This window comes from Physeter macrocephalus, chromosome 2, assembly GCF_002837175.3.
Source record: "Physeter macrocephalus isolate SW-GA chromosome 2, ASM283717v5, whole genome shotgun sequence".
In the NCBI taxonomy this organism is placed as follows: domain Eukaryota; kingdom Metazoa; phylum Chordata; class Mammalia; order Artiodactyla; family Physeteridae; genus Physeter; species Physeter macrocephalus.
This window is the reverse complement of record NC_041215.1, coordinates 18,894,334-18,917,990: the sequence shown is the minus strand read 5'-3', so window position 1 is coordinate 18,917,990 and position 23,657 is coordinate 18,894,334. Positions and strand designations below refer to the sequence as shown.

At 39.2% G+C, this 23,657-nt stretch overlaps 1 protein-coding gene across 20 annotated transcripts in view; it reads right to left on the bottom strand.

The window, feature by feature from the left end:
- The window catches only part of LOC102994299 (zinc finger protein 177), an 87,843-nt gene extending 64,658 nt beyond the window's left edge, over positions 1–23,185 (bottom strand). For 15 of the 20 annotated variants that reach the window (XM_055081043.1, XM_055081071.1, XM_055081066.1 and 12 more), the window contains exons 1-3: positions 22,711–23,123; positions 12,715–12,797; positions 1,359–1,390 (exon numbers count right to left, since the gene is read on the bottom strand). In XM_055081043.1, the coding sequence (XP_054937018.1) occupies positions 1,359–1,390; positions 12,715–12,779 (97 nt within the window). In that variant the 5' untranslated portion in view covers positions 12,780–12,797; positions 22,711–23,123. The other 5 variants (XM_055081012.1, XM_055081015.1, XM_055081011.1 and 2 more) reach the window with 5 other exon arrangements.
- Positions 23,186–23,657: the final 472 nt, after the last annotated feature.

The following is a 23,657-nucleotide window of genomic DNA, read 5'->3' as shown; positions in this document are numbered from 1 at the left end:
AAAAAAAAAAAAAAAATGGTTCTGAAGAACCTAGGGGCAGGACAGGAATAAAGATGCAGACGTAGAGAATGGACTTGAAGACACAGGGAGGGCGAAGGGTAAGCTGGGACGAAGTGAGACAGTGGCATGGACTTATATATACTACCAAACGTAAAATAGATAGCTAGTGGGAAGCAGCCACATAGCACAGGGAGATCAGCTTGGTGCTTTGTGACCACTTAGAGGGGTGGGATATGGAGGGTGGGAGGGAGGGAGACACAAGAGGGAGGGGATATGGGGATATATGTATATGTATAGCTGATTCACTTTGTTATAAAGCAGAAACTAACACACCATTTTAAAGCAATTATACTCCAATAAAGATGTTTTTAAAAAAAAGAATTGTCTCATAATCTCTTGCTCTGTAACAGTTCTCCTTCCTCTTTTGCCCCCAGACCGGGTTAGGCTGGTTGTATCCTTATGATGTCCTTTTCTTTTAGAGATACAACTCAAATTCTGGGTGAAATGACATGATGTTTGATATTTGTTTTAACATGCTCCAGGAAAACAAAACTCAGTTATTATAGTAAGCAAGGGGAAGAATTAAGAATGCAAAATCATGGTAATCATTGAAGCTGGATAATGGGTACAGGGAGATTTCATCATAGTACTCTCCACTCCTGAGTTATGTTTGAAAATCCATAATTAAAAGTTCTAAAGAAAAGAAAGATAACTTTCCATACAGAAGGGGACAGAGAGAAAATGGTCTAGACCTTGGCATCAGATATAGTAGAAAAAGAAAATCTTATGTTTTAGTCCAAATTCACATTACTTGTGTAATCCAAAATTATTCCCTCAAGAGAATTTTATTTAAAGAAGGTTCTAGCTTTCATTAAAGAGGGTCCCCCAGGCAATTAATGTGAGCAAATGGACCTATCTCTGGAAAACTCAACTTCAAGCCAGGCCTCAAAGGATTCCCACAGATAAAATTCTAAGTAAACTGAGGAAGTTACAGTTTAAAAAATTAAGAAACACAAATATATAAAATATATAATGTACCATGAGTGAGAAGCAGTCAAAACACAGGCAGCAGGAAAAAGAAAACACAATACTGCAGGTATTAGACTTTTTAGACATTATGTAAAAAAACCCTATATTTAACAGGCTTAAAGAAATTAAGAGAAATCTGGATGAATATGGAATAAGATACGCTAGAAATGATGAAACAGTTTTAAGAAACAAATGTAATTTTTAGAAATGAAACAGACTCGTTGAAGTTAGAAATTCAATGCAAGGATTAACCACCAGATTAGAACTTTGTTACACCATTTGATGAGAAACTAGCTAGGAATTTCCTAGAATTAGTAAAAGACACTAACCTTTGGATCCAGGAAGCACAATCAATCCCAGGCTGAAAGAATAAAAAGAAATCCACACCTACATTTATTTTCTTCTTTGGTGTTTGATTTTTTTTCGCCCCACAATCTTAAAAGTAGCCAGGGAAAAAACCCAGGTCACCTAAAAAGGACAGACAAACTGATGTCTCACGTCTCAAGAGCAACAAGGTATGTCAGAAGAAAGGATGACACCCTCAGTGTGCTGAGAGAAAAATAACTTATCAACTTAGAATTCTAAATCCAGTTAAAATATCTTCTTTAGGTTCAAGGGTGAATTTATGAAATCAAACCCTGAATCTAATCAAGCTTCTGGACTAACTACTTTTAATAGGAAATACAGAGATAAACAAGTTAAATAATACAAAGTAGCAGCAATCAGCTAAATCCATAATGTAGGACAAACGCCTTGATATCTCCAATAAGTCAATGGATTAAAAAAAAAGGAAAAAGGAGGAGGAGGGGATAAAACAAACTTAAGACATATATATTCAAAAAAACAAGGTGGGTACCCTGATTTGAACAAACTGTAAAAACATATTCTGGAGACAACTGGGGAACTTTGGCGTTTGCCAGGTGGAAAAACGCGGTGATGGTTATGTACCAGCCAGAGACGCATGCTTAAGTACCGATGAAAGGACATGATGTCCAGAATCTGCTGTAAAAACACTCCAGAAAAAAGAAAAAGCAGGTGACTAGGCTACCAGCACTGTCCAACTCTTATGTACACTAATACAATAGCCACCATTTACATATGGCTATTGAGCACCTGAAATGAGGCTAGTGTTATTTAAGTAATTTAAATTTTAACTTAAATTTGAATAGCCACATATGGCTACTGTATTAGACAGCTCAGGCCTACAGGATCCAACAAGAATGGTAAAATATTGATAATTGTGAAAACTGAGTGTTGATGATATGATTCGCTATATTATTTTCTCTACTTTTGTGTGTGTTTGAAAATTTCCATATGAAAAGCTTAAAGTTTTAAAAGGGGAGTAAAATAAAGACATTTTTAAGTAAAGACCCAAGAGAGATTACCCATCTAAAGATTATCACTAAAGTAAGTTCTCAGTATTCCATGAAATAGGAATTTATATGTCTGAAATGTTAAGTGAACTTTGATTATATAAAATAATAATAGCAATATCTAATTTGTGAGATGGAAAAACAAGCTGGAATGCTACTGAATAATAAAAATATATAAATTGGGAGGGATGTGACTGTAGTCTTACGCTCCTGGTATTCTTCCATTAGAGAATAAAGGTATTGATTAGCTTTAGACTTTAAGTGTGCATGATAAAATAGCTAGGGCAACTACTGAAGAACAAAGTGGGTTTAACTCACAGGCTAGAAGAAAAAAATGGAATGAGGAAAAAACTTCAATTATTACAAAGGCAAGAAAAATAAGCAGGGGAAAAAAACAACAAAAGCAAGTAAAATAAACAGCATGTTTTAAGATGGCAGAAAATGTCTTTATCAATAATCACAATAAATGTACAAATAAATGGACTGAACTCTATAGTTTATTTATTTATTTTTTTAGTACGCGGGCCTCTCACTGTTGTGGCCTCTCCCGTTGCGGAGCACAGGCTCCGGACGCGCAGGCTCAGCGGCCATGGCTCACGGGCCCAGCCGCTCTGCGGCATGTGGGATCTTCCCGGACCGGGGCACAAACCCGTGTCCCCTGCATCGGCAGGCGGACTCTCAACCACTGCACCACCAGGGAAGCCCTGAACTCTATAGTTTAAAAACAAAGACTGCCATGTTAGATTAAGATAAATTTCAGCTCTATGCTGTTTCACGAGATGCACTAAAGACAACACAGAAAGACTAAATCTCAAAAATGGAAATGATATACCAGGCAAATATTAACCAAAATAAAGTTTGTTTGGCTAACTTAATTTCACACATTTTTAAGACAAAAGGCACTACAACAGGTAACTACATTAGGATATAAGAATTCAATTAACGAGAAAGTATAAAGATTCTGAAGTTGTATACACAAGTAACATAGTCTCATAAAATTTATAAACAGAAGCTAACAGAATTAGAGTAGAAATTGACAAACCTCCATCAGTGTAAGAGACTTTAACACACTATTCTGAGTAATGGATAGATGAGAGGAAAAAAAGAGGATTTGAAGGTCTGAATAGTAAAATGAACATCCTTCATCTAAAACACTTATAGACACTACTCTCAATAAATAGAGAATACATATCTTTCTCAAGCATAAGTGGAATGTTTACAAAACTGACCCCACTGCTATACTATAAAGCTAGTCTTAAGCCTTTCAAAGAAGGTGTATACAGATATGTTCTCTGACCAAAATGAAATTAAGTTATATATTAATTACAAAAGAAAATTATGTTGAACCATATGAAACTGCCATTTTTTTTTTTTTTTTTTTTTTTTTGTGGTATGCGGGCCTCCCTCTGTTGTGGCCTCTCCCGCTGCGGAGCACAGGCTCACGGGCCCAGCCGCTCCGCGGCATGTGGGATCCTCCCAGACCGGGGCGCGAACCCGGTCCGCCCTGCAGGCGGACGCGCAACCGCTGCGCCACCAGGGAAGCCCTGCCATTTTTATAGGTTAAAAAAAAAGGTTGAATGTTAGCAGTTTCACCATAGTTCAATCTAATAGAAAAAAGCCACTGACATCTGGAGTTTAGAGAACATTATTACACTTACAAAGAACTCATGGGTAAAAGACATAATTAATGAATTAAATTAGAAATTAAAAAGTACATTAATACTATGGTTATTGATCAGTGCTAAGTACCAAAACTTGTAGGTTGCAGCTAAAGTGGGCCTTAGGAAAAAAAATAGGCTTTATGTACTTATATTAGAAAAAAAAGTTAAAAATTAGTCTAAGTTTCCAATTTAAGAATTTAGGGAATTCCCTGGCAGTCCAGTGGTTAGGACTCAGCACTCTCACTACGAAGGGCCTGGGTTCAATCCCTGGTCAGGGAACTAAGATCCGCATGCCATGCGGCATGGCCAAAAAAAAAAAGAAAAAAGATTTAGAGGAAAAAAAATCTCAAAATAAATTTTAAAAAATTGAAGGAAAGAAAGAATAATATGATGAACTAGAAAACAAAAATCCAGAAAAGATCAAACAAAAAAAACTGATTCTTTGAAAATTAATAGGAAAAATCATGCAAGATTATTCAAGAAAAAAAAGAGGGAGAAGGTGCAAAGAAAAATGAAAAACAAGAACACAATTATAGATGCTGCAGAGATTAAACATGTAAGATATTGTGAATAACTAAATGCTAATCAAGCTCAGAAGTCACAGGAAATAGCTCAATTCCTAGAGAAATAAGACTAAAAATAACAAACTGAATAGTCCTAAAATAATTATCAAAAATGACCTGGACAGTGATAGTTGCACAACCCTGTGATTGTGATTAATGCCACTGAATTGTATGCTTAAAAATGTTATAATGGCAAATTTTATATTGTATATATTTTACCACAATTTTAAAAATGTATAAAAGTGGAATAATCTGGGTTGTTGCTGACCCCCTCAGAGAGACTCCAGGTCTCTCTAGCCCAAATAATTCACTGCCCAGATAGATTCTTTAAAAAACAAAACAACAAACAAAAAAGCAAAAACAAAATAAAGAACTAGGCATATAAACTTCTCCCATGAAGAAAACACCAGGCTCAGAGGTTTTATAGATCAGTTCTGCCATTCAAAGAAGAGAGAATTCTGACTCAAATCTTTCAGGGATTAGACACACTTATGCAAAACTCCAGAAATGTGCACAATCCAAAACGTCATGTGTGTATTTTGATTAATCTATGACAGTACCTTATATAATTACCATGGGGGGAAAGAAGGGAAGGGGATGGACACGCCACTTTTAAGATGATGTCACAAAACTGTTTGCCTTACCAAAGGGATTACCTTGATTAAGTAGATAAAGGAAGAGGAATGTTCCTTGAGATTGGTATAATACTGATATCAAACATGACAGCCATTATAAGAAACAAAATGATACGCAGGTCTCATTAATAAACATAGATACAAAGAGTCTGTAGAAAATAAGTCCAAATCAAATACATCAAAAAATGAGAAAGATAATACATCAGAACCAAGTTGAGTTTATCCCAGGAATGCAAGAGAGGCCTACTAGAAAATCAATTAATATAATTTGTTTCATGAATAGATCAAAGTAGAAAACAGTATGATCATCTCAATAATACAGTAAAAGTGTTTGATAATATCCAACATTGCATAATGATTTAAAAATAATTTTAGTCAACTCTATTAAAAAAAACTCAATTTTTAAAATGGGCAAAATATCTATTTTTCTAAAGAAAATACAATGGCCATTAGGCATATGAAAATATGCTTATTATTAGCCACCAGGGACATACAAATCAAAACCACAAGATACCACTTGACACTCATTTTGATAGTTATAATCAGAAAGACAAATAACAATTGGTGAGTATGTGGAGAAATCAGAACTCTTATTTGCTGGTGGTAAAGAATAATGGTGCAGCCACTTTAGAAAACAGTTTGGTAGTCCATCAAAATGTTAAATATATGATTATCATATGAATCAGCATTCCACTCCTAGGTATAAACCCAAGAGAAATGAAAACGTAAGTCCACGCAAAAACTTTAACAAGAATGTTCATAACAGCATTATTTACAATAGCCCAAATGTGGAAATAACCCAAATGCCCATCAAATTATGAGTGGATAAATAAAATGTGATGTATCTATACAAAATATTATTTGGCCATTAATAGGAATCAGTACTGACACTTGCTACAATGTGGATGAACCTTGAAAACATTATGGTGAAAGAAGCCATTCACAAAAGACAAAATATTGTATGATTCCATTTATATGAAATGTCTAGAATGGACAAGTCTATAAAGACAAGAAATAGATTAGTGAGTGGTAGCCTGGACATGGGGGGTAGGGAAGAATGGGGGAGTGAGTGCTAATGAGTATGGGATTTCTTCCTGGGATGATGAAAATTTTCTAAAATTAGATTGTGGTGATGGTTGCACAACTCTGGGAATATACTAAAAGTCACTGAATTGTACACTTTAGTTACACGTTAATTATAGTAAACGAGGAAAAAAGGAATAGAAGGAAATGTCTTTAAACCTGAAAATGTATCGAAAACATAGAGCAAACATTTCAATTTACTAGATACAAGCTGAAGGCCTTTGAGACACAGAAAAAGAAGTGGCTCCTTCTACTAATCATGATACAGACAGTGCAGTAAGTTGGGGAGAGCGGAAAAGGATGGGGAGACATGATAGGTTGGAGGACTGTAAAGGAAGAATAAACCTGTCATTCATGGATGATATGTAAACATGCAAAAGCATCTATAGGTTAAGATTATTTGAAAACTAAGAGAGGTGTGCAGCTTGCTGGATGCAAAATACACGTTCTGAGCGCTCAAAATAGAACGGGGGCAGTTGGCAATATCTAGGAATATTACACATGACCCAACAACTTTAGTTCTAAAAATCGACCTTAAAGTCCTAAGTACAGAAATATGAAGAAACATGCACAAGCCCATTCAGATGGGAACAACTCAATCGTCCACCAACAGGGGACTAGGCTGCTTCCACACACTAGAGAACTGTAAGCCAAATCAAAGAAAGAAAAAAAGGGCAGATCTCCGTGAACTGATGAGTACTACAAAAAGTGTCATAACGGAAGAAAATGAGGTACAAAAAAGGGAATCTTCTTAAGGAAAAGTAGTCTGACTTGGGGGAGGCCTTTTAAAGAGGGGAGGACAGGCGATGGAGAAAAGACCCTGCGGACGCGCCCTGCCCTTATTTCCAGACCCGCCTCCTCCCGGGGACAGACAGCCCGAGCAGTCTGAGCAGTCGTCCGGGAGACGGGAAGAAGCCGCGGCCCCAGCAGGCGCGAATGGAGCGGGTCGGGGCTTGGAGGACAAGCGGGGCGTCCTGAGGCCCCGGGCGGGAAGCCGCGCGTAAAGCCCGGCAGGAGGCGCCGTGGTCCGGGAGCAGCTGGCGCCATAAACCTTACCCTTGACCCCTCCCCACTATCGAACGGCCCTGCCAGACTCGCGGTCGGAACCTGGACTTGGGCCCAGCCGGATCGGACGCCAACGGATAGGGAAAATGGTAAGATGCGCGAAGCAGCTTTTGAGAACCAAGCCGCCAGCGGACGCGCACCTCCGCTTCGGGTCCCGGGCCTGAGGCTCCCGCCTCCAGTAGTTCAGTACCCCCAGGAACTTCGACGGGGGAGCGGGGCTGGGAGGCGGGCCCGGAGAGAGTGCCTGAGGCCTGGCCAGGAAGCCTGGGCACAGAGATGAGGCGAAGTGCAGGCAGGTTTATTTTAAGCGAAGGCGGTTTATCAAGTAGAGTAACTTACTCTTGATTGCACATTTAAATAAAATGGTGCGCAGGCACTTGAGCCCGGGTCTTTGACTCCATATGGTCTCCTCGATGGAGAAAGTAGAGGTCCCCAAGGTTTTGAAAAGGAGACTGATCAGTCAGAAGGGAAAAGGAGTCCAAACTTCACTACTCAGCCATTATGGATTCTCTTGTGGGGTCACTGCCCCTCCCCTCTTCCTAACCAGAAGTCAGAGAACTTTTTTGTCCGGACTCCAATTTAAACAATGATTATCCTGGTATTAAAGACAAAAAAGTCTCGATCAGCACTTTACGCTACCTGCCAAGAAATGGATTTTACCAGTGCCAAAAGAGGGCTGATTCTTAAATATGCATAACCGGAACCCATGATTTAAAACGGAAATCTGGTAGTAGAGAAAAGACGGATTTTAAGGTGCTTTGGGGTTGTTGTTACTACAGTTAGACAGCCCGAAATAAGGATTTTAAAAATTTCAATAGCTTCCTCTCTGTGCCTTTTCTACACACCCCCATGAATAAAACATCTGCCTAGACATAAAAAAACTTAATCATTAGGAGGATCCTTATTATTTAATGGAATCACTCATATCTGGAGATCTGTATTTAAAAGCTCAACCCATCACAGCTGACAATGCCTCTCAGGCAGATCGGCTCCATAAAATATCTGCCCATGTACAGAAGGGCCCAGAAATCTTAGGCACTTAATTACTAATATTAAAGACTAGGAGCATGTGTTTAAAACGGAAAAATATTAATCTACATTCCATTCCAAAAATATTTTAAGGAGGCTAGGTTCTTTCACCACATGAGCACAGCCTGACAAGGCAGTATGTGAACTGTGGACTCCAGGCTTTGCTCAAGGAACAAAAGCATGATGTTTTGAAGCAGAAGTAAAGTGCCCACTAGCCTTTCTCAGCTCCACTGTAAACACATGGGGGTTAGCATCCCCAACCCTCTTCAAAGTCGAAAACACCAGTACAACTTAACAGCTGGCCCTCTGGGTTCTGTACCTGCAAATACAACCAGCTATGAATGGTGTAATGCTGTAGTACATATTCACTGAAAAAAAATCTATATATGAATGGACCCATGCAGTTCAAAATCTTGTTCAAGGGTCAACCGTAATGACGTATATCCATTAGAGTATCATACAGGGTATTTTTCACTGCCCTAAAAATCCTCTGTGCTTTGCTTATACATTCCACCCATCACTCTCACCAATCCCTGGCAACCACTGATCTCCAGTTTTGCCTTTTCCAGAATGTCATATAGTTGGAATCATATAGTATGTAATCTTTCCAGATTGGCTTCTTTTACTTAGTAATATGCATTAAGGTTCTTCCATGTCTTTTCATGGCCTGATAGTTCATTCATTTTAAGCACTGGATAATATTGTATTGTTTGGATGGGCCAGTTTATCCATTCACCTTCTGAAGGACATCTTGACTGCTTCCAAGTTTTAGCAATTATGAATAAAACTACTATAAACATTTATGTGCAAAGAAACAAAAAACCCCCAAAGCATGCATGTACTGGTTTTTGTGTGGACATAAGTTTTCAGCTTACTTGGGTAAATGTCAAGGAGTGTGAATACTGTATCACTTGGTAGGACTATGTTTAGTTTTGTAAGAAACCAGCAAATTGTATCCCAAAGTAGCTGTAAAATTTTGTATTCCTACCAGCAATGAAATGAAATTTCCTGTTTCTCTATATCTTCACCAACATTTATCATTATCAGTGTTCCATATTTTGGCCATTCTCATAGATTCATAGATTTGTAGTGGTCTCTTTTTTTCTGATGATATATGATGTGGACCATCTTTTCAAATGCTTATTTGCTATCTGCATATCTTCCTTAGTGAGGTGTCTATTAAGGTCTTAGTCCATTTTTAATCGGCTGCTTATTTTCTTATTGCTGAGTCTTAAGAGTCCTTTATCAGTTGTGTCTTTTGCAAATATTTTCTCTCAATTTGTGCTTGTCTTCTCACTCTCTCGACAATGCCTTTTTTAGAGCAGAAGTTTTTAATTTTAATAAAGTCCAGTTTATCAATTATTTCTTTTATGGATGTCTTCCATGTCATATTTTAAAAAGTATTGCCACACCCAAGGTCTTCTAGGTTTTCTTCTATTTATCTTCAAGGAGTTTTATAGTTGTGTGTTTAACACTTAGGGCTGCAATGCATTTTGAGTTAATTTTTGTGACGAGTGCAAGGTCTGTGTCTAGATTTATTCTTTAGCATGTGGGTGTCTGGTTGTTCCAGCACCATCTGTTGAAAAGAATTATATTTACTACATTCCATTTCCTTTGCTCCTCTATCAAAGATCAGTTGACCATATTTATGCTCAACATCATTAGTCTTTAAAAGTATGGGTCTACCTTGGAAAAAAAACGCACACAGAAAGGCAACTCATTTAAATAAAAATTTACTTGGTTTTCTTTTCCAGTATCAATTTTCTTGTATGCAGTAAGTGAAAACATGTACTCCAAAACTTTCCCAAGGTCTTATTTAAAAACCTCTTTGTAACAAAGGTTTTTCATTAAAAAAAACAAAAAACAAAAAAAACTTTTTGGGATTTTTATTTATAAAAATATATAAAAGATATTCATTGAAAGCATTCTAATTGTTTTTACATTCATACACAATCTCTCCAGTGTGACTTTTACAATAAATTAACATAGCCTTTTCCACACTCCCTATATTTATAATTTATGGTTCTTCTCCAGTGTGAATCATGTTTCCTAATGACAAAGAACAAAGGCTTTCCTATATCCCTTTCACTCAGGGGATTTCTCATTATGTGTGGTTTCATACTTTCCCATAGCAGGAAATAAAAACTAAAAAAAATCCTATACTTTTTACATTCGTAAGATTTTCACACCTGTGAACTCACAGCTGAATATTAAAGTATAAGGCAGAGCAAAAGGCTTCCCACATTCCTTACAATAAGGTTACCTCCACTATGAATTAGTACATGTTCAGTAAGTGTGAAAGTATCAAAGGCTTTCCCACACTCTTTGCAAGCATAAGTTCTCTCTCAAGTGTGAATGTGTATACATTCAGAAAAGCATGAAGTATTACTAAAGGTTTTCCCATATTCCTCATATATATGGCTTCTCCCCACTGTGAATTCTTAAATGTTGAATAAGACATGTGGATCGAGTAAAGGATTTCCCACATTCCTTACATTCAAAAGGTTGTTCACCAGTGTGAATTCTCACGTGTACTGTAAGGCCTGATGAAATAGTGAAGGCTTTCCCACATTTTTTATATTTATACGCTTCTCTCCAGTATGTGTTTCTTTTATGTTGACTAAAGTACGAGGATTATCTAAATGCTTTACCACATTCCTTACATTCAAAAGGTCTTTCTGTGCACTCTTTATTTTTTAAAATTTAATTATTTATTTTTGGCTACACCAGCATATGTGGGATCTTAGTTCCCCAACCTGGAATAGAACCCATGCCCGTGCCCCCTACATTGGAAGCGTAGTTTTAACCACTGGACCACCAGGGAAGTCCCTACATCGTGCATTCTTAAATGTCGAATAAGAAATGAGAATCAAATAAAGGCTTTCCCACAGTGCTTATAAGGTTTTACCCCAGGGTGAGTTTCCAGGTGACTTTTAAAGCAAGATGAAATACTAAACATTTTCCCACATTCCTTACAATGACAAGGCATCTCACCAGTGAATTCTTCATATGTACAGTAAGGTATGAGGAACTAGCAAAGGCTTTTCCACATTCCTTACATTTATAAGGTTTTTCTCCAGTTTGAATTCGCATGTGAATACTGTTCTGAGAAAAGTAAACTCTGGGCTGCACTCCTTACACAGTGTTTCTAGTATAAAATCTTATATCCTTAGCAAGATCTGGGGAATAAGAAAAGGCTTTTTCAAGTTTCTTACATTTCACAGGCATCAGTCCACTGTGAATTCTTAAATGCTGAATAACATGAAGATTGAGTGAAAGTCTTCCCACATCCTTTACACTCATAGGATATTTCTCTAGTGAGTTTGCATATGTACAAAAAGGTTTGTAGAATGAGAAAGAGCTTTCCTACGTTCTTTAAAAGCATACGTCCTCTCTCCACCATGAATTCTTATACATTCCCTAAGGTATGAGGAAGAAGGTAAGCCTTTCTTACAGTCAGCGCATTTATAGGGTTCTCTTGAGTGTAAGTTTTCTTGTGAACCAGGTGTAAATTTTGGTTGAAGCCTGTTTCACACCGATTATACTAACAGGAGCATTCTCTCCAGAATGGGTTTTCTTGTGTAGATCAAGGGCACAGTTCTTTATGAAGGCATTTTCACACTGATAACACAAGTTTTCTTTCTAATGTAAGTTTTCCTTTGAGCCTTAAGGCATGAGTGTGAACACTCAAGGCTTCTTTACAGTGGTTAAAATTGATTTCTCTCTGATGTAGTTTCTCTCCTGTTGATGAAGAGATTAATGATGACTTAAAAAGTTTTCCAACCTTGTTATATTCAGAGATTTTCCCCTCTGCCTTGAATTCTGTTTTTCTATACAAGAAACAAATTAGTATGGTTGAAGTTTTTTATTTGTTTTTGTTTTTCTTCCATTTTCACTGCAATGCATGGTTCCAGACTCTCAGTGCTTTCAAGCAGAATGAAGTGATCATTCTGCTAGAAAGTTTTGTTGTATCTTTACTTTCACAGGGATTTTTATAGAGTTTAGCTGATAACTGATCAAGATAAAACTATATCAAAAACTTGTTCTGAACGACATGTATGGGAATATTCAGCTGAGTGAACTCTGTGTGAAGAAATATATCGTGAGGGGCGTTTAAAGTTTTTGCCAAATTCACAATGCCCAGAGACTATGAAAAACAGGTGAATGACACTAGTCTCAAATAGCTGTCATGGTTATCATGCTGCTTTCCTATCTTATGGAACTGCTAAGCTTCCACTAGTGTGGAAGGCAAGGAATTATATCTTGTGAATCTTACCATTTCCACCACACTGGATTTTTTCCCATCCAAAATATTCCACTGAGGTGCTGACCATCTGGCATTAAGACAAATCTCCCAATCTGAAATAAGATTAAAAAAAATTATGTTCTTGGAGAAATAAATCGAAGGAAGATGTTAAAAATGAAGGCCAATGTGTATTTACTTTCAAACATTGACTTAAGATATATTTTAAAACAAAAAGAAAGGGGCTTCCCTGGTGGTGCAGTGGTTAAGAATCTGCCTGCCAATGCAGGAGACATGGGTTTGAGCCCTGGTCTGGGAAGATCCCACATGCTGCAAAGCAACTAAGCCCGCGCACCACAACTACTGAGCCTGTGCCCTAGAGCCTTCGAGCCACAGCTACTGAAGCCCGTGCACCTAGAGCCCATGCTCCGCAACAAGAGAAGCCACCGCAATGAGAAGCCCGTGCACCACAACGAAGAGTAGCCCCCGCTCGCTGCGACTAGAGAAAGCCTGCGCACAGCAATGAAGACCCAACGGAGACAAAAATAAATTTATTAAAAAAACAAAAAGAAGAGATTAAGAAGTTTGGCTGGACTAAGAGTTTGGCCTGATAAGGTACTGTGGTCAAATTGGTAGGTGATTTACTAAGAAATGATTCTATAAATGTTGAGACTGACAATGAACAGAAAGCCGCATAACCAGGAAAACAACATTGAAAGGAAATAGATAAAGAGCTTAATGCAAATGCAAAATTTAAAGGAAAAAAATGGGAAAGATCCTGCTCTCAAGCCAAAAGGAAGTTTAAGAAGGCGAATGAAAAGTTGAAGAGAAAGGGAAGTTTGAGGTACCCAAGGAACCTCAGAAACCAAATGACCTCAGCATCCTTAGGAAAAAAATTTCTTCAAAAGCCTCCTGTTTAACATTTCCAAATGGACTGCAGCTCTCATGGATTACAGCTGTTTCTCATAAAGAATCACATCTGCCTTCTCCCTCACTTGGAAAACTCTTCCATTTTCTTCAGTTTTCCTCTTTGTTCCACCTAAAAGATCAGACCAGGTCTGCATAGCTGGTGCCCTGCTCTCAGAGAAAGATGCCTGATGTAAGAAGAACATGCAAGGGATGACAAATGCTTCCATAAATAAGGGGCCAAGACTCTGCTCTTCAGGGATACCAAATACTGTCAGGTATAACTTGAGAAGCAACAAAATTGTTCATGTCAACTTTATCAAACCAGTAAATTTTCAAATAAAACTAAAATGCAAACACACACACACTCTCTCTCACTGTGCACCAAAAGGGTTGCCAGTCTTTTGCCTAAAACCCAAGCTCAAGCTTATATACATAATTTTGAAGTCCTAAGCCTTTTATCCTAGAAAAATTAAAACCAATACAATGAACAGATCTTCATTTTCAAGAGGAACATCCTGGCATCAGGCAATTGCCGTCTCCATCAACGTTCCCTGGAGAAAGAGGAAGGGAGACTCAAAGCCTAGACAGGTTTTACGTTCTTCCATAATCAACCCCAGGGCTTGATGGTCCTCAAGCCCCTTCTCCTCTCTACCTAGACGTATTCATGGTGACCTCATCCAATTACATGGCTTTAAGAGCACCTCTCTCACCTAACTGAACGTATCTCACCACAACTAGATTGTGACCTCTTCTGGTCTTATTTTTCTCTGTTGACAGGTTAGCCATAGTCCTGAGCACATTACAGACACAGTAAATGCTGGTAAATGAATTATTCCTCCAGTGACAGTACAAATTCTCAGAAGCACATGTCGGCTCCCTGTCTATCATAGCAAAATGAGAGCACACAATCAGCATGGATGAACTGCACCGAATTAGTAAATACTAGAATGAATTAGTAAGTACTGGAGTGATAGTATCATTCTGTGTAAATGAAAGGCCCTAAGACCTGAGGAAATTTAACTGGGGACTCAGTCCCTAAGCAGGCCCTATTTGAAACAGAAGCTCCGTTTCACTAGTAGGAAACATATCTACCTGGTAGGAAAAAGCATGTGCTTTTATAAAAGAATAAATTTCCTACTGACCTGAAAATAATTTGTCAGACACCCGGTCACAATCCTTTCCCCTTCTGACTTCTCCTCATGAAAAGAGAAAGTCTTGAGAAAGACAACCTTGAGGAGAAGAAACAAAACCTGAGAATCCAGGCTGCCCAGTTTCCATACTCACAAGCCTGGCAGCCACTCCACACTAATTCTAAATGAACACACACACACGCACACACTGCTGCCATAAAGTGCCCTATAGCCCGCCTCATCTGAAGTCAGAAATGGGATGTGGGGCTTTGATAAACAAGAAGAGTTTAATAATCTAATCTCATTTTACAGATAAAGAAATTAAAGTCCAGAGAAGTAAAACTGTTGGGGTTTTTTTTGGCTAACATAATAACTCACCATGTGATTAAGGAGAACCTCTCCCACAAAAATATGCATACTTACCCATCTTTCCCAAGTCCCAGGATTTAGACAACAGGATATTGTTATATACTTAAGCCCCCTCCTAGACAGCCCAGAAGCAGGACTGCATAGACCCAGACCACAAGATAGGCTGCTCACAGGCCAGTTAAAGCACGGTCTCTGAAAGGAGCATCAACAAGGACGTACCACAAGGGAAAAGGTCAATGGCTGGCATCCTGTGAATCTGTTAATGAAATCTGCCTTAACATGTCTTATTCCCAAAGTCTCTTCAAGACAGTTTCTGAATTTAATGGATAAGTTAATCTCAATTCCTCTTGATTAAGTAGGAGTCTTGCCTCATACCATCAATCTTTATGCAGGAGGCATTACTCATCTGTCATCAAGCATCATTCATTAACCATCTCTCTGTAGAAGATGGAAGTTATATTATGTGAAAGTCATTAGAAATTGTAGACCACATGAATATAAATAATAATTGCCGTTTACTGAGTACTCATTATGTGCCAGAAACAGTGGAATCTCATGTGATTATCAACATAGTTATTATTACTGTCATTCAATAGCTGAGGCAACTTATGTTCAAACAGGAGTAGTAATTGGCCCAAGATCACCAATTAAGTGGTGAGCCAGAGTGTGAATGCAGGTTACTCTGTCTCAAAAGCCTGAACTCCTGAGGTTACTGTTATTCTCCAATATGAGAATTTACCTTCAATTTTTAAAAAATGCAATTATCTGTTAAGCACAATAAAGGAAAGCACAATAAAATAAGGTATGCCTGTACATTATAAACAGTAATTGCTGTCAACATACTTTCTTGGAAACAGACATTCTCAGAGACCTTGAGCCTGTGACCCTCCATAACCACCTGTCCATTATACTTTGGGTCATGGAAACAATACCCCATAAACTCAGCATGACTGCTGAGGCCTCCTTACAAGAGGAGGGAACCAAATCTGGGCCCTTTGATATATTCCACCTTCAGGAGGGATGGCCTCCCCTGTCTCTTGCCAGATGCCATGGTGCTGGAGGATGCCACCCCTCCCTCAGACCCTTGACTACCTAGGAAGCCCCCTGGGATTAACTGAGTAAATAGCAATGAGAATTGGAGGACTATACAAATGGCACTGTTAACCACATGTAATGGAGCCTGATGGAATGTTGCTGCTTTCCATCCCTTAGCCATGATGTCCCTAAAGGATGGGACCCAAGAAACAACATACTTGGTCAAACTTCAGGCAGTCATCTCAGCACTGGATGCCCTAGCCAACAAATGGTCCCATCATCACATTTATTATAAACTGTTAGGCTATTACCTTAAAATTGTCCTATTTCATGGTACAGAACTCTGGCAATCTCTTGCCTCACAGGCACCGAAAATATAAATCAAAATCACATGTCTTTACATATAACTAAGACTACAATACAAGGCCTTGCCAGGATGCTCCTTATTCCCTTTGGAGTTATAGGCATTACTGCTAGTAACAAAGACACGCATTTCACTGCTTAGAATACACAATGCTGGGCTCTCGGAAAAGGCATTCATAGAACTTTCATGACCCCAATAACTGCTTTAACTGAGATGCTTAATAGTCTCCTGAACAATTCCTATTCATTAAATTCCAGTCCAACAAATAAACCTGAAGAGGTCTCTATTTTGCCCCAAACCTTACCCTATATTTATAATTTTTTTTATCTTGCCCTATCCCATAAGGGCTGGAGGCCAGATTGAGGGGGTGTACTCCACTGGGATCTATTAACCATAGATTGTCCCAAAGACCAGGCAGCTGTTCTACTGATATGGGAGCCTAAACTTTGAGCCTAAACTTCATTCAAAAAATAAAAACCCTGTAGAGTTTAGCTACACACCACAGTTTAGGTAACTGTGGACTTATTATTGGTCTGGGTGCTTTCATTGGTTTACAATCCAGAGGCCCAAACCCTCCAAATAAGACAGTGTTTCAACCAAACATGGCAAATGCTGAGATCCACATCAACTGGAGTAGGTACCCACTTGAATAGGATACTCCAGTCTCACACTCAGCAACATCACCCTGGCCCAGGAGCTCACCACCAGAGATGAAGTCACCCCAGGAGACATCACCCCAGTCTGAGATCTCGCCGTTGGAGATGACTTTGCCCCCTGGGCTAACTTGACCCTGACACTAAATCCCAGGGACTGTTTCTTCTAACGCACAGATTGGACATAGGACACTGTGCTTTTCTTCCTTTGATATTAGGAATTCTATTATGATTCTGAATTCCCTGTCTGTTTAGCCCATGATCCAGGTATACTCCTTGCTCTCTGCCAAAACATACACCCCTACACTCCATGCCTGCAGGGAAATCTGGTAGAGGTTACTAGTATCGATATCATTCCAAAAATTAATGGACTGTGTGATTCCAACTATATGACATTTTAGAAAAGGAAAAAGTATGGAGTAGTAAGAAGACCAGAGGTTGCCAACGGTTGTGGGGGTCAGGGAGAATAGGCAGGACACAGGGTTTTTAGGGCAGTGAAAATACTCTGTACGATACCGTAACGAGGGAAACATGTCATTACGTGTTTGTCCAAGGGCACAGAACATACAACACCAAGAGTGAACTGTAATGTGATCTGCGGACTTCGGGTAATTATGAGGTGTCCATGTTGGTTCATCAACTGTACCGCTCTGGTGGGGGATGCTGATAATGGGGGAGGCTGGGGGGAGAGCAGGGGACAGATGGGAACTCTCTGTACCTTCCCCTCCATTTTGCTGTGAACCTGAAACTGCTCTAAAAACAAAGTTTTAATTTTAAAAAGGAAAAGGAATTATTGGAGATTATTGCTTTCCCCAGGAGGCACATGCCTCATATTGGCCAACCCCTGGACCCTCTGGGAAGAGGGCCACCCACTCCCTGATGCTTTCTTCCACTAACCGCCTCCAACTTTCCACCAAAACCTTCTGCGTTGCAGCCACCAGCACTCCTTCCCCTTGGTTCCACACACCACCACCAACCTTTACATATACTTTACTAACTTATCAGCTCATCCCCTCCAACACCACCACTGCCAGATGTGTCACCCTGATATAAGAGTATTTCTAATCTACTCTACAACTCCACTAAGATATTGTTAGGGATTGCAAAAAATTTCAGATTTATTTTCTTGACTAATGCAATATAAATGAGAAACTTAAATTATGGGCTGGCCTACAAGGACTCCTCATACTTTACCTATGTTTCTCCCTTCCATTATCACAGTAAAATGTTTTCTGTGTTAGTTAGGGGAACTTACACCACACTGTCTAAAAGTCTCTACTATCATTGCCCCAGTTTCCTTACTCTCATCAAAACATGAGTACCGACTACTGGACACTTGCGCGCGCGCACACACACACACACACACACACACACACACATTCTTTTCCTGTATATTATGACTTTTGACATCTGAAAAAATCCTTTCTGGCTGGGAAGAGACTGCTTCTTGGGGCTAGCCAACTCTGAGAAATAACAAAGGACACAACCCGGAGCATGACTTTGCTATGCAAACTAACCAAGAGAACCATACTATCTCCAGCAGACCCATCCACTGTAGGAGGCAATATTTCTGTGCTTTAAACATCCCAGGGCCAGGTAGCAGGCAACTAGAAACCACTCGTATACCCAAAGCCTGCCAAAATTATTCAAAGCAGTCAATCCTGGCTGCTTCCTCTGCCCTGCCTTGCCTTTCCCATGGAAACCCCAATAAAGGCAGTGGCCTAAACCTTCCCCTCTCTCCTGTGCCTTCTGCCTCTTGACCATGCTGGTGTTTTCCCACATCACCCTGCATAGTTACATCTTGCCTCGCCTCTAGGACCTAAGAGTATAATAAACTTTGTTTTTTCCTGGGCCTCCAGTCTCCCCTTGTGGCAGCACCTGACTGACCATCTCATGAAAGAATATATAACAGAGTTACTATTGCTTTCTTATTCACTGAGAAACTTTGTTCTGTAAAATCAGAGACTATCAGAGATTCACTGTTTGAAATTGTATCAGTAAGACTGAAACATCCCAATTTTGCCTGGAGGATATACATCATTATTTTGATATTTGACATAAAGAAGGAGTCTTGATTTAAAAACCTGGAACTGAGCTTCAAATAAAGGGTTTCTGAACACAATATTCCACATCTATCTTAATTTTATTGTTTCCAAGGAAACAGAGCCTGGGTTGTTTGTAGTACAGACCTGATGTTAACCCCTTAACACAGTCCTGCTTTGCTTTGAGACTATCAAATTACTGCTTCCTTTAAATTTCACCTAAATGTCACAATTCTCAGAATCCAGTAAGTATATATTTTGATGTTTGGTTGAAACATCCACGGTTCCTCTGCTATGCAGTCTCCTTCACTGCAATGAGTCAAAAAATCTGGTTTTTTTTGCACTACAGGTTTGCTCCTACTGTTATTAGGCTGCTTTGGTTAAGATAATTGGAAGCAACACAAATTCTATCCATAGGACACTAGTTGACTAAACTACCATACATGCACTAATAAAGGGCTCAGCAGCCTCAAAAAAGGATAAGGAAAATCACTATGAACTGATATAGATTGATTTCCAGTATTTAGTTTAATTGGGGAAAGAAGTACATTCATGGGAAGGAAGGAGGGAAGGAAGGAATATATATATATATATATATATATATATATTTTTAGAAAGTTTACATCAGAAACTAATAAAATGGAAATGGTTAGCTACTGGTGGTAATGTGATGTGAGACTTCTGAATATACCTTTTTATACAGTTTTACCTTTGAACCATGAAAAAGTTTTATAAATTAAAAAAATAAGTTAATTCAGAAAGGAAGCAAACCTTAAAACTAAATGTAAACAAAAATGTACATAACAGTGTATCAAACTGATAACAAAACCATGAGAGAAAAGACTTAGAGTTCATACAAATATTTGAACACAGTACTATGAACTGCGTATACTTAATATAAACCATTAAGGACAAAAAAATGCAAAGAAACTTAATACTATTGAGCAAGTGTACCGTTGGTATTACAAACCAAGGTTTTTATAATAAGAGAAAAGAGATACAAGTATAAAATAAAGAAAAAAGCACATATTAAATTTTTACTAGGAATATGAGTATGAACTTACAATGTAAGAAAATATATATTTTAATTGGGTTTTTGAAGAATAACAATATGAGAGTATGTTCATGATAATAATTTATATGAAAAGGAGGATATAAAATTATAAATACAATCTGATTTCAATTTTGTCTCAAAAAAAAAAAAAATATATATATATATTTTTTTTTAGATAACCACTGAAAGGCCTAGATACAGTTATACCCCAGTAGCACTGAGTCCATCACAGAGACCTTGGTGTCTATAAGGAAAGAGGCTTCTTGGAGAAATCATTGATTACAGGTCTGTAACTGGAAAGTACAAAGTGAACTGGGGATTTACACTCAAAGACTAATAGGTATGTGTTGAAGGGACACATGAATCAAAAGGACTACTCCTGGCCAAGTTTGGGACAACTTAAGCATCAAATGACAGCAACTGTTTATAATATGATGAATGAAAGAAAAATCCAGGGATATGTTGTGACACTCCTAAAGGGAAAAAAATATAGAGGGCAGGGGAAGTGGGAAGGGAAAGCTCTTGTTTATAGAAGACTGACAGCTAAAGAATGGAGAAGGAATGACAGAATTAGAAAAAAAAAATACCATTTCATAAGCCCCCAACATAAAAACAGGTTGAAGCGAAGATCAACAAGTGATGTCAAAACCACTGACTGAAATGGTTGGGGAAGAGATTATTACCCTATTGCCAAGTATCACCCACCCACAGATTACCAAAAAGAAAAATGTGACTACACAAGAGAGAGATGGGCACCTTGACTAAATGCTTTGCATTCCTAATACACAGCGGGACAACTTGCATTTATGTGCCTCCTGATGGCATACAATATGAAGTACACACCATCACCTAGGAAATTTTCACATCTCTAAACCTGCAGTCTAACTTAGTAGCCATTGGCTCACTCTATGTGGCTACTGTGAACATGAAATGTGGCTAGTGTGACTGAGGAACTGAATTCTTAATTTTACTTACTTTTAAGTAAGTTTAGAAATAAAATTGCTCAGTTACTAAAAAACTTTTCAGCATGTTTGGAGCAATCTGGGTTTCCAAATCTACTTTTTCAACAGTAAATTTTATGAAAGCTAAATACAGATCAAGAATTTCCAACAAAAATTTAGCATCCACACTGAGATGTGCTTAAGTGTAAAACACATACCAGATTCCAACAGTTAGTACAAAAGAAATGTAAAATTTTTCATTAATAATTTTATATTAGCTACATTAGTCATTAATTTCACCAATAATTATATATTAATAACTGGATAAATTGGGTTAGATGATATATTATTTTATTTATTTATGTTTTTTGCGGTACGCGGGCCTCTCACTGCTGTGACCCCTCCCGTTGCGGAGCACAGGCTCCGGACGCACAGGCCCAGCCGCTCCGCGGCACGTGGGATCCTCCCAGACCGGGGCACGAACCCATGTCCCCTGCTTCGGCAGGCGGACTCTCAACCGCTGCGCCACAGAGAAGCCCTAGATGATATATTATTAAAAATAACTTCATTTTTTCCTAACTTGGCTACTAAAATTTTTAAAATTACATCTGTACTTCACATTATATTTGTATTAGACACTACTGCTCTAGACCCAATGTCCACTGTGTGAGATAGACAAGTTAATTAAATGAAATCACAGGAAAACATCATATCAGAATGCCAACATTTTACAATACCAAAATCCTGGAATAGGCAGGAACCAAAAATACAGGCAAATGTTTTAGGTAAAAGAAATCTAAAACCAAAATGCAACGTGCAAATCTTATTTGGATCCTAGCTCTCCGAAACACCGGACAACTATAAAAGATACTCTTGGAAAACTGGAAAAATTTTTATTTTCTTGGTGGACAATGCAGCTTTGTTCTTAGTAGGAGACTGTTCTCATTCTTAAGAGAAGAACGCTGAAGATTAAAAGGGGAAGTGAAAGTCTGCAATTTCCCATTAAATGGTTCATCATAATATATATAACGAGAGAAAAAATCTTAATTAGTGAATCTAGATAAAGGGTTCATGGATGTTCGTTTTATTGACGCCACAGATTTTCTTTACATAAGAATTTTAAGATGAGGGACTTCCCTGGTGGTCCAGTGGTTAGGACTCCACGCTCTCACTGCAGGGGCCCGGGGTTCAATTCCTGGTTGGGGAACTAAGTTCCCCTAAGCTGCGCAGCGCAGACAAAAAAAATAATAATAATAACTTCAAGATGAATACCTGGAAGAAAAATCCACCCGTCAAAACTCATCTTACTTACGGTAAATTCAATTCCAACTTCTGCTACTAACAGAAACCAGCCTGCGTCGTCTTCCTTCCCAGAGACTCCTATATTTTTGAAGCTTTGGGGCTTTACAGGGCTCTGATGTGGTAAATTTAGTGTTTATAAAAATCCCTTCACTCCTGCATTTATTTAGATCACACCCACGTGCTCACTAATAACCTGCAAAGGTTTCTCTTTCCAACGGAATATAACTTACCAAACTTCTGTAACCGACACCCACGGCCGGAACAAAGCCACCGAGTGCTCACCGGGACCCAGGGACAGGGGGCCATTGGGGCCGGAGTCACCGTGACGAGAACGACGGAGATGCTATTCCTTTTCCTTGTGGAGAAAGGACCCAAAAGTTGCTCTGGAGCCTTTTGAAATCGGGAGCATCGCGGATGGAGACAAGGCCTGGCCGACCCGCCTCCTCCCAGAGCTGCCGCCCGGGCCTCTAATGGCCGAGCAGGCCCGGGCTCTCGCGGGAAGGGCCGCCGCCCGGGAGCGCCTGCCGGAGGCCGGGACGGCCAAGTCAGCGCGCAAGGCCAGCGTCTTATGACCTCAAGCCTCTTCTCTGGTGTCTTCCCCTCCTGCTTGACCGCGCAGAGTCGGAACACCCCAAGAGGCGAAAATCTTACCTCAGACCCGCGCCGGACCGCGCAGCAAAGACAGCCGTCTCCTTGCGCACGCGCAGATCCGCACACGCACGCGCACTTCCAGGCTCCTCGCACAGCGTAAGGGGCGGGGCCTCGGAGGTTGGGCAGAAGCTGAAGGCCGCTTTTCTTTCATCTCGGAGCAGAGAAGAGTTATACTTTTCCTCCCGCGATTGGTGCTGGGGTGCTGGGTCAGGCCCCGGAAGGCGGGGCTGTGGCCCAGGACCTGCGTAGTGGTTTGTTTTCCTCCATAGTCCATGCATCTTACATGTCTTACATGAATAACAATTGCTTTCAAATTTTGGTGCATAGTTGAATGCATCATACCTGTCATTACACAACTCTTGCTGGACTTTCCCCACGGAGATGTGTATACAGTTACCGCCTAGATGTACTTGACCTTTTCACATGGCAACATAAATTCACTGTGCACCATTCATTTTTTCAGTATAGTTTAGCTTCCTATCTGTGATTCCCCTTACCGGGGAAGGGAGCTGCAAACCGCAGTTAG